Source organism: Aquila chrysaetos, chromosome 3 (genome assembly GCF_900496995.4).
Source record: "Aquila chrysaetos chrysaetos chromosome 3, bAquChr1.4, whole genome shotgun sequence".
NCBI lineage: Eukaryota > Metazoa > Chordata > Aves > Accipitriformes > Accipitridae > Aquila > Aquila chrysaetos.
In genome coordinates this window covers 73498878-73511016 of record NC_044006.1, presented here as the reverse complement: position 1 = coordinate 73511016, position 12139 = coordinate 73498878, and the positions used below count along the sequence as shown (strand labels likewise).

Below are 12139 nucleotides of genomic sequence, written 5' to 3'. Positions count from 1 at the left end.
AGCATAGTTATTTGTCTAGTTCCTAAGGCTCAGGATGGTTCTCATTACTCATCTGGTTAAAGAATGTAATTTTTAACCAGTGGGCTAATCTTGTGTGCTGAACACACTAATAGATGCAGAAAAGACTTATTAGATCAAGCTATTCCCTGAAAAGAAAGGATAATAGCCTTGAAGAGAGGACATATCAGATACTTAAAAGCTTATTTACCTAAAATAACCTCTGTACTATCAAACATCTGCACTGTATGCAGACAGATTGTTCTGTTTAGTGGAATCCTGGCCAAATAAAATATCCTCTACAGTTGACAATTACATTTGAGACAGAGTTCAGAGATAAAGGTTGGGAGGGAAGAAAGGAGAATGCTGGCTTGGCTACTGTACCAGGGCTGTGTTTTGAACCTTGGTAATACCTGATGACAGCCAACATGATATTTACATTGCTGCATATACCATAAAGAAAACTGACAGTGATTAAAAGGGAAGGATAAACCTTCTCCAGTAATATTGCTGTGTTTGGAAATGAGATGTTTGAGGCCTGCTTTCCATCGTGTAGAATTAACACTGCATAGCTGCAGTGCCCTTTAAATTAGCCAGAGATGTTGGCACGAAATCAAATAAATATAATTGGTTTCAAACTGAAAATCTAATTTAGGCATGCTAATAGCATCTTAAGTAAATGTGGCAGGTCACGCAGGACTTGTGTAACTGGCCCTTGGAGCGTACTGTAGTTACTGCCGTGGGGAAAATGGTCTCAAAGGTGTTCCCCAAATCACCAGGGCACCTTGTGCAACTGGAGGGTGTTTGTATTTTCTGGTGAGGTTCTGATCACTTCCATGCAGACTGCCAGTGTGTCAGTAGTGCGTCTGTCCTTTTCTTGAGGTGGGCTTCAGGTTAAATCATACCTGCTTAAAGGTATGATGGGGGTGTATGCTAGTTTGAACTAATTTGGGATATCCTAGGGGCTGCAGGAGGCTAGGTGTACAGTCAGCAGCAGCACCGTCGAGCACCCTCTCTTCCATGCTTTGGTGTTTGCAGTGGAAAGGTTGGGGAGAATATCGGATGGGCTGGTACTTGTCCCTGTTAATCCTTCTCTTCACTAATACCATCTGTGACCAGTGGCTTTTTCTCGTCTTTTTTTTTTTTCTTGCATCTCTTGTTCTAGCATAGAGTCTGATGGCTGGGCAGCTGCAGCTCTTTGCTGTATTCAGCGCTGCTTGGTGGTAGGGAGGCAGCTGAAAGCCTGGCTCAGCTGCACGCACCATAAGCCGGTGGCTGTAGGTGAAGCAGTTCATTGGCGAAATGAAACAGCAAAGTGACCTGGTGACAATTTTGTCAGATATCTTGCTGATGTGCTTTGCATGGCCAACCCTATTCCTCACCCTCCGTTCCAGTCCTGGCCTGTGTTATATTGACAGGCTGACCGTTTTCTCTCGAAACCTGTCACTTTGGTGCTTAGTCTGTAAGGATTCCCAACCTGAATGTTTGCTGAACATGGGAAAACAGATGATGTTTTTCTGTGTTCAGAGCCTAAGAGATATCGAAAGAGTTTTGAGAGAACAATGCAGCATGGGGTGGGGTGAAAATTTCCATAAGGCTCCCCTTCCTTTCCTCAGAAATCTTGGCATTGAGTCGTGCAGTTTACAGTAGCTAGATCTCTCTACAGCTTAGAAATAAGAGTAATTTATTTATAATGTAGAGTTTGATGGGGCCATGGGGAGATGTACCCAGCCATGGCTATTGCCTATCAGTTGCTGATGGCTCTGAAAATGATATTGGACTTCTTACAAGTGAGAGGATATGGGTTTGTATTCCTCTTTTTGAGTTTGAGAACTGAATTAAAGACCTGGGCAATAAGTCTGCAGCATCGAGTGTTTCAGTATTGATGGACCACTGGAGGGGAAGCATGTCTAAACAAGTACTGGCAGCACTGTGTGATCTTTACTGGCTTACCATCGCTTTCTGCTGTACCCGAAGCATTAGGAGTCCTGAGAAAGACATTGTGTTACATGGACAGAAACCTCTGGCCTCTGAACATGCTGCATGGTTTTCAGTGATATTGTCAACAGCGAGAGCTCTCATCAAGATGGTGAATAATTCACTGTCAGCAAGTTTTATGTGCAGTTCAAATATTTTGGCTGTATTTCTAATTCAATAGTTGAGTTTCAGAAATCTGCTTCTTATTTTCTGAAATTCTTTGAACATGCTGGATTAATGCTGGAATATTAGTTGTGTGTTGGACACTGCAGGTACTAACACGAAATGATTGAGCAAAGATTCTAAGGCTTTGGGGAAAACAGGTAATTGAGTCTTAACAACATAAATCCCTTGTGCGTGCGTACCATTTGAAATAAATGGCCTCACAACTTGCACAGAATCGCAAACTACTTGAGCTGTGGCTATACTGGAATAACTGTATCAGGAATGAGTGGTGGAAAGGTGTCTGGGAGTGAGCGTGGCTGTGTTGGTGCAGCTCTTGGAGCTTCCTGGGGGTAGGTGCATGTCTGTACTCCCCATGTTACTGGGGCGTGGGGAGCTCTGCTCACTCTTGTGATTTTGTAGCTTTTTTGTCATCTTGGCCATGGATTGTTCTGCTGCTGCTTTAGTTTCCCACAGGTTTTCCAACCAGGCACAGAACAAAACTGACTGAATTCTCCCTTACTGGGTTCGCTGTTGCTTGCAGTCTTTCTAACAGCAGCATTAGGAGTCGGCTTGCTGTTTGGGTTCGCTCTGAGGAGTGCTAGAAGCACCAGAGTGGTCTTCTGCTGACTCAGGGCTTTAACTTCACTTGTAACATTGTTAATATTTGCAATGCTCTTCCTGCAGTACTGGGCTGAGTAGATGACACTTTCCTGTGAAAGCTTTCCCCTCACTATGGGTTAGCAGATTTTTTTCATCCCCTCTGTGGCAGTACTAGGAATATGTCTGAGTCCCATTACAAATTCCCTTTGGTTTTATTGCTGGTGTTTGTAATTGTCAGTGTGGATTGCATCTTCCATTTTGTAGAAGGAATTTGACAAGTAGTGGGGAGATGGCTTGAAGAACTATGACTGTATTCAAGGACCATCAACATTGCATAACTTTATTCTTCCTGAATCCTGGGGCTTGCACCAGAAGACTTTTGACATCCAGTGGACTCTTCTTACCAAGTCCTGCTTGGGGAAACGGGTATTCCCATCCTGTACTGAGCTGGCTACAAATTTAAGAGTAGGCTTTTTTGCTAGCTTGTTTTTAGAAGAGGCTCATTCTTTGCGAGAGGGCTCCCTTCTCACCAGAAACCTCAAATGAGGTGGAGAAAATAGAGGCATAACTTTGCCTTCATAGCAAATGGACCAAACAATGCAAGATCAGTCTGAGTTTGCAATCTGGTGTTTAATGTCTGGTTTAATTAGATCTGTATCTGCCCTGTGGTCTGTAAGAGCGCTTAAGAAATTCTATTCCTAGTCTTGTAGCTTCTTGTTTTATTGCTGTATTGTCCTTGGAACAAGTAACCACAGAGCAGGGCTCCCGCAGCTCTTTGGCATGAGGCTGTCAAAGAGTTGAAGCATCCAGAGATGGAGGTTACTGTCCCTGTGCCTGCAGTGGCAGGCGCGAATACTGAATCTGTGTTTTAAAGCATTAAAGGTCTCCTGGGCTTTGGGTGTCCTGTTTGTGTGATCTGGAGTGAGGACCGTGAATGTCGCATCCTTGACCAAGAGACCTTAGCGTGTGTGTGTGATTCCACGACTGCATCTTCTGCTCGTTGTTATAGATGTGTAATCCCATAAAAAGATGTGGAGTGAAGCAAACGTGTCTACTTCTCTTGCTGCTTCTGCAGCTAATCACAACAGGGTGATTTCTTTGGTTGGTGTAGCCAGCAGGGTGTAAGACAAACCCTTTGAGAGATCATGCCAGAGCCCACAGGACATGGTTCTGAATTTATATCTTTTTTTACCTGAAACTGGATACCTGGAGCCCGAGAGCCATTGCTTGGTCCAGAGCAGCCTTGCAGGGAAGTGTTTTGTGTGCATTGTTCATAAGAGGAAAACCCGGGGGCACAATTATAAACAGAGCCTGCGTCACGAGTGGCTTTCTGGCACTGCGCTCCAGATAGTGGAGGATGGATTCCAGATCTTGCTTAAAAATAGAGAGCTTGTGTGTGTGCTGGAGAATGGTGAAAGGAGAGGGCAGGGTTGTGCAGAGGCGTTCAGCTGAGCATGGCCCAATGCTAAAGGAGACTTGAGAATATGACTTATGGGGGCAGGCTGGGAGAGCTGGGTTTCTTCAGCCTTAGAAGAGTGAGCTAAAGGGGGGATGTTGTTGCTGTCCTCAGCTATCTAGTGGGAAGTTACAGAAGAGATGAAGCTGGACTCTACAGAGGTGCATGGTGAAAGGCCATAGTTGTGAGTGATGTTGGGAAATCTGATTAGATAGTGCGGTGGAAAAAAGCTTTACCATGTGGGTGGTCAAACACAGGACCAGCCAAAAAGATTGTAGAAATATCTATTGTTAAAAGATATTCAAAATTAGACTGAATTTTATGCTGAGGAACCTGATGTAACTTAGGATTTGGCCCTGCTTTCAGCAGGAGAGTGGACTAGAGGCCTCCAGAGGTTCCTTCTGACCTAAATTGCTTGTAACATTCACTTGACCCTGGAAGAGAGTATTTTCTCTAACAGGGGGCATTTGATACCACATTAAGATAAAGGCCGATGCTCCAAGACTGTTGTGGAAGATGTCCTCTGTTGATTGAAACAGCATTGTGAGCAACTGAGTTACCTTGAGGGGAAATTTTCACATCTCCCAGGGTACCTGAAACTCAGTTTCCAGTAGTGGGATGGATTTAAAGCTTGGGCAATACTGTTTTGTGAGCACTGTTTCTATGTCACTACCTTAAATTGCCATTGCACGTGGTGGGGGAATACTGTTCTAGAGCCAGGATTTGATGTTTGTCTTGTGACCATTTGGCATGACTGTTCCCATTGCTTAAGCAGTTATCTCTGCCAAAAGGACCTCTGGCTTCAATTGCATTTGCCTGGGAGGAGGCATCAGTGCAATTCATCCCAGTCTTACTGGGATGTCCTTATGTGGCTGCAAAGATTCAGTTATCTTTGGAAACAAAGTGTGTATGAATGTGCTGTGTCTTCAGGTCAGTCCCGTGTTTCCGCTCCTCCAAGTAGCCTTGAAATCATTGGTTTCCATTAACTTTAACAGAGATCTCAGAGGTTTTTGTTTGTTTGTTTCTTTGTTTTTTTTAAAGCAAGCTTCATATAAGTTATGTGACAGCAAGTGACTGCAGAAGAGGTGGCATCCAGTCTCCCTTGAAGGCTGGCGGTGGGCTGCTGTGGGGAGTTCATCTGAATTTAAGGAGAAGTTCAGGCTGGAGCTCTGGGTGCTGAACGTACAGGGAGCATGGATCCAGGGGACCAGAGGAGTTAATGTGGAAAATCAGGCTTCAGTAACTGAGTGCTTGGGGAGTTTTTGGTTTGGGTTGTTTTCATCCTTTCAGAGGTTGGTTTTATTTCAGAAAGAACCATTTAATCATAGAAACATGAAAGAAGCAAGGGTTAGAAAGGGTATGTTTTCCTCCTTAGGCAGTGTTTCCTAAAGCAGGTCGTGACCCTCTTATGCAGGAATTTTGCAGCTGCTATCCTAAGGGTTGGAACTCTATCTGAGAGCCTACAGAGGGAAAGCAGGGGGTATTAGACAGATCCTAATACCCACTTGGGGGTCTCTTTCCTCCTCCCCAGCCCTCAACAAAATGATCTCCTGCTTTTCAGGAATAAAGCAGCAAGCATTTGGCTGTGCCCAGTTTTCATTGTTTTGCTAAGCTGTTATGCTGGAAGAGATTAACTAGGGAGTGAATTTTCTCCGAAAGCTGATCTTGAGGGAGGTGGAGGGAAGAGCCGCGGCACTGACCTTGATCAAAGTGTCTTGAGGTGGGGAGCAAGCATGAACTGAGCACAGGAACATTAACCAGGTGCTGCCCACAGTGTTGCAGCTGAGCAGTGTGTGGGACTGCAGTTGGCTCTGATCGCAGCAGATCTGTGTCTGCTGGGAGAGTTGGTTTAAGTTGTGCTACCATAGCACAAGCTACCCTTGTGTTTTTCTGCTCATCGAATGTGCTTCATAGCAGCTAGGGAAATCACTTCTCTCCCCACCTTTCCCCATGTATTTTTTACCCGCTCCTAAACTTTAAAGAAGTTCCTTGCTAGGCTTTTTCTTTTTCTCTCCATTGCTGTCATCACCTCTATCTATGCTTGTTTTCACTTAGCAATGCGTTAAGCATCCTTGCTGCAGCTTCTATCCTTTTCCTTCTCTTGCCACCTTGGAATTCCATAAACCAATTGTATGGCTGCAAAGCCTGAAGTGGCCATGTTGCTATGTTTTCTGTACTCTTCAAAGAAGCATGGAAACCCGTCTTTGTTTGGTCCCAGAAGCACGGCACGCTGCTGCTGCTGCTACCAAAGAGCAGCTTGCTTGTGGCACATCGTCCTGCAGCTTGGCTTAATCCTTGCTTGATACGCTTTTGAGATTTCATTGTTTCTCTATAATTAAGTGCTACAGAGGAGCTGAAAGAAATGACGAATTAGTGGGAGAGGGGGGAGTGGGGAGAGCAGGTGGTGATCGAACTGAAGGGAGCTGCCAGAAAAGTAGGAGCAGCAGGGAATTAAACGGGAGGAGTCTCGAGTTCGGATGATTCCCTGCCATGCGCCCAGAGGATTTAGCTTGGGATTTCATTACTGTTCAAATAATGCCATACACTGATAACAGATCAGGTCCCTGTAGGCTGGGGCATTGTCCAAACACTTAGTAAGAAGCAGTTTTTGCCCTGAAGTCCTAGCAAGCATCGATCGGGCAGGCTTGAGAACTGGGAAGGAGCTGTAGCATGCATCATCCTGCTTTTAATTAGTCTGCATCTATTGTTTCTGGCAGTAACATCTTAAAACAAAAAAACCCCATAAAGCCATTCTTTGTGTAGTCGCTTCTATAAAACTCCGGACTTCACTGTCATCTTGTGAAAGATTTGGTCTACAGTAGTGGTATTGTATCATGTCTGGACTGTAAGAACCATCTCTGACAGTCATGCTTACACCAACTGGGTTTAACTGGCACAGAAATCCTGGTGTGTCATGTTGTGGGGGAAACAGATACACGCTGAAACTACTGAGTGTCTGAGATATCCAGTCTTTGGGCACAGATGCTCTTATGTTGCTAAAGATCATGCAGGTAGCTTTGGAGATGAAAATATGCACCACAAAACTAACTGAAGAGTGAAAAGGACAAAACAGTCCTCTGAGGTGCACAGGCATATATTCTTACAGCATCTGGCTTGTTTTTTCAGGCTCCTTCCATTACTGTGCACCAAGACATCTGAAGAAGGAAATCATAAGAGTGGTGCTTTGAACGTGTCAGCAGCAACATTTCTTCCAGGTTCTAACTCTTTCCAAAGGAATGATACAGGCACAAGTGTTTGTTGTTTTTTTTTTTTTTGTTGTTTGGTTTTTTTTTTTGTTCTGACTTCCAAAAGTCTGTTGCTGTAGGGGGAGACCAGCAGTGCTAGGAAATGCAAACTCACTTCTGCCTTTCGTCACCACTTCTGTATGCTTTGCTGCCTTTATCTTGAGTCACTTTGTGTGTTTTCACTTTTTTTTTCCCCCCAAAGAAGCAGCAGAAAAATTGAGAGAAGCAGGTACTGGGTGGAGAGGAGCAGGTCAGCGCAATCCAGGATTCCCAGTGTGTGGGAATATCTCTGTGCTGGGGCTGCTGCTTTTGTGTTGGAGTCCTGCACCTGCTACCTGCTGGGCAAAGTGATAACAGGGAGTGTATGTGGAGGCTTGTTTTTGGGATGTTTGTCCTGTGCTTAATGTTGTGTATTTCAGCCCTGCTTCTGGCAGTCTAGCTGAACTTGGCTGTCAAAACCTCCTCCCCTTGCTTTTTCTGAGTTCTTTTTGTTAAATGCCTGCCTAGACTATTCCATCATCTCATCCTTTGAGTGCCATAAGCACAGTCTTGAGCAAACTTTGTTTTCAAAGTCCCTTGTAAATATTCTTGCCCCTATTGCTATCCTTTTCTTCCACCCAGGTTTCTCCTGGTGGCTTTGTTTTGCCCTGTGCTATGAATAGTCTCTGAAAATTAATATGCGTGCAAGAAATAAATGGCCTCACTCTTGACATTCTTAAAAACCCATTTACTTCATGAAATAGTACAGCTTTCGCAACCTTGCTGTTTTGTGCTCTGCACGTAGCTGACTTCTGCCATTAAAATGTAAACTCTTTAAGTGCAGGGAATCAACTGGCAAGCCGATGCTATTGTCCAGGGTACACTTTCAATACCATATAAAGTGAAGTGAAATTCCTGTAGCTCCACTGTAGCAGGTACTGGTTGAAGGTTAGAGGAGCAGAGTCCGACAGTTCAGGGCTTTGTAATTTACTTCAGTGTGACTCTGGATGGAGGTTTTTCCTGTATCTTTCGGGGCTGGATTTCAAGCTCTTTCCCCGACCTGGCACTTTATTCGAGTCTGACTGTTACTTGGTGCAACTTGCTGCAAGAAGGCTACTGATGGTGGTTGTAGGGAGCTTCAGTAGCCTTTGTTTGAAGATGAAATTGAAAGCTTTTGCCTCCAGTTTATCTGAATGTACTAGAAAAAAATAGTTTGCAAAAATGTGCTTGACCTCTATTGCAGAATCTGGAAGTAGTTTTTATAGTGTTAAGAATAGGAGAATCTGGTAAAATAGGAGTGTTACTCCAAAATGCAGAATAGCTGTTCTTGTCTCCCTCATCAGCCCAAACGGGCTCAAGAGTTATGCCCGAGATAATGAACAAAATAGCCGTGGTTTATTTTTAATAGCGTCTTTTTAGGTATTGGTAATAGGAAGTTCTTGAGCTATTTTCCACCTATCTTGCCCCCTTTTTTATTAATTTGAATTTATTCCTTTCTAGTGAAGTGTGTAAATGTGGGGAACCAAGATGAAGGTAGAAGGTGAAGCAACAAGGTGTCCTACTGATGAAATGTGAATGTTGCAACTATTTCTGGAGGCCAACAAATACAGGCTTAACATCAACTAGATTTTAAGTCTCACTGTTGCAAACCCCTGTTGATATCAAAGGATATGATATTTCTGAGCACTTTAAATCCAGAACTCTTATCCCTACTTCTAGCAGTTTGAAGAACTGTACATTAAAATGTGATATTTTTGCCCTGTTGGAATTTAACGTTCTCTGGCTGTGGTTTTCAACCCAGACACTGAGGCAGTGTGCTACTATGTGAGAACTGGAGCTGAACAGGCTTGAATGAAGCCTACGTCGTGTCTTTGCATAAAATGAGGAGAGACGAGAACAGCAATTAGTACATAAAAATATTTGAAAAATCTCATTAGTGTTGGTAGCAAAGAGTGTGGCTTGTTTCGACACTTTGGGTGAACACATCAGGTTAAAAGTCTGTGTGACCTCAGTGGCCTTTCTTTTAAAAGCACATGAGAAGAATCACTCCTCTGTTATAAGTAAGCTGGAATCTGGAGGTTTTTTTTGTCTGCAGAGCTGTAATGATCCCTGCAAGGGATCATAAAGATCCACTTGTTTTTGTTTGGTTAGCCCAGCACTTCAGTGTTGCAGCTGAGCTGACCTGCTGAGTTGCACAGACCTGGAGTGGAGAGTGCGTCTGGGGTTGCCCTCACTGGGTTTTCACCTGGCTCTGCTGTCTTTACTAACTGGCACTTGTAATTTTGTTGTCTGCCCTCCCTTCCTTTCTGTTGAAGTCCTGTAAGATGATGCTAACTGTCTGTCTTTTTCACCCACAGGGAGTGGAGCAACTGCAGTGGTGCAGGCAGCCTTCTGCACTCCAAAGAAGGAGAAGGTGGCAATTAAACGGATCAATCTTGAGAAGTGTCAGACAAGCATGGATGAACTCCTGGTATGCAATCAAAATTGTCTGGGGAGTTGTATTTCAGTTAGCATAATCTCTGTGTTTGCTAAGTGCCTTAAACAACCTTTCTTTCAAGGCCAGTTGGATGGGGCTTTGAGCAACCTGGTCTAGTGGAAGGTGTCCCTGCCCATGGCAGGGGGGTTGGGACTAGATGATCTTTAAGGTCCCTTCCAACCCAAACCATTCTATGTTTCTGTGATTTCTTGAGGTGGGGTGAGTGTGAGGAGACTTGACTGATTTCACTAGAGGCACTTCAGTTGTCCTGGTTGTGGGACACAGTACTTAAAATGTTAAGAAGATCAACTGTTGGAGAACTTCAGACTATTTGTTTAGAGCTAAGCACTTTGTATAATCCCTTTGTTTTGAACAGAGTTAAAATGGGTAGAGCTGAGCTTCACACTTGCACAAGAGCTCTGCAGTTTGAGGGGGATCCAGAGCTACATGCTTCCAGAATCTTTGAAATTCAAGGGAATGGTTTCTTTACCTTTCCTGCAGTTATTTACATTTTTTTTTTTCCCCTTTCACCTGTAAAGAGAAAAACTGAATGAATTAGCTCTTGTTACTAATCTCTTTCTGGCAGGGGTTGAGGAAAGGCAGGGAGATGAGGCCATGTACCACCTTTCCTTTTAAAGCAACTCTCTAGGATTTTTTTTTTTTTTTTAATCCTACCTGTCTGTCTTTCCGTTTGCATCTTGACAGCTTCTGTAATGTTACCTCAGGCACTTGTTTTGGTGATTGCAATTAAAAAGTAGAACAGAGACAGAATTCAGGAGTCCTGGCTAGCTCTACGCTTGTACGATCCTCAGCAAGTCACTTGAAGCACTGTTCCAGTTTCCATCTAGTGACTAATGCTATTTTTTCATTATAGGTATCTGCAAATCTGCTCTTGTAAAGAGGAAAGGCTCTATCCAAGCTGTCACATTTTAGTGTGCCTGTGAAGGGTTGTGTGTAGGACTCTTACGATGACCTGCGTTCAAATCCTCTTATGGCTCATGCTAGTGTAGGAGTTTGAGATCTCTTCCCTCTTCACAGTTGGTCTTTTTGTCCTGATACCAACCCTTGGTATTCTTTTCAAGTCTTTTATGTGGTTTGTCCGTACTGCTCTGCCTCAGTTGTATTCCGAACTGTATTGTTGTGACGTAGTAATTGAGATTGTTAGTCTTTGAGTAACTGCCAATTTCAGCTAAAAGGGTTAGGTTCAGAAAGATATGCTGCGGAGACTTGGCATGTAATTTTAGATAAGTACTTCTAATTGCGTATTTTAAATCTCTGGCTGACCCCTTCCTGACAATGATTTTTCTTGTTATGGGTAGGACTGCAATGAATTGCTGTTGTCAGCTCTCTTAAGCTTCCAGTTTTGTGACCAGATCTAGTGTGGGTCCTTCTGCAGGCTTGTGTACAGAACTAGATATTCTTGAACTTAAAATCATGGAGAGGTGGAGGAGGGAAGAGGATCGTTCTGAGCTGTAGTAGCTTCCTGGGGCAGTGGTTGCCAAGGTAGATGTGTTGGGTGAAAAAGTGTTTTTCCTGGGTTTGTTCTGAATTTGTCAGTTTATTGGATGTTGTTTCCCAGTGAGAGAGCCGAAAGGATGGAAACTGCAGATTTCCCTGCTCTCTGCTCTTACCTTCCCTACTTTATATCTTGTCTCCATATTTGCTTCTTCCCCAAAGTAAATATTTACAAGGCTGAAAAGCTTGAGGTCTCCCTTCATGGCAGTTTCCCCAATCAGTTTAATTACCTTTTTTGAGCAACTACTTGTTATTGGAGGATCAGGGTTTTTTTCTTCCAAAAAACATAAATGTAAGTCCCTGCAGATACGGTGGTTTTAAGAAGCAAGTGCAAAGAGAAATACGATGAGTTCATGCTGGGGTATGTTATACCCCCTCCTTGCTTTCTCCTCTTCCCCAATGCAGTTAAAAGCATGAACTTGGGCTTTTGTTAGATCCATTATCCTTCTATGGCGCTGAAGGTGTCTGAGCACAATAGTCAGCTTATGGTAAACTTTGATGTACTGCCTGGGGTCAAGACAATGCTCTTGTGTTACAGCGCTGCCCAGTCATCAGGCAGTGGGATAGAAAAGGGAAAATTGTGCTTAAATTCTTTTTTAATTTTTTTTTTATACAGTGCTTCAGACCCATAGACTTCTCTGTTGAAGCAAACTTGTTTATTCCCAGAATCTGCCTACTAAAGAGGGTAAAACAGTGTGATGTTGCTTGGGAGAGCGTAGGGAGATCGGC

General features: G+C 43.6%; 1 protein-coding gene across 2 annotated transcripts in view; it reads left to right on the top strand.

The window, feature by feature from the left end:
* OXSR1 (oxidative stress responsive kinase 1) overlaps positions 1–12139 on the top strand; it is a 95014-nt gene that overhangs the window by 9491 nt on the left and 73384 nt on the right. For both annotated transcript variants that reach the window (XM_030008433.2, XM_030008432.2), the window contains exon 2: positions 9777–9889. In XM_030008433.2, coding sequence (XP_029864293.1) covers positions 9777–9889 — 113 coding nt within the window. The remainder of the gene's footprint in view (positions 1–9776; positions 9890–12139) is intronic.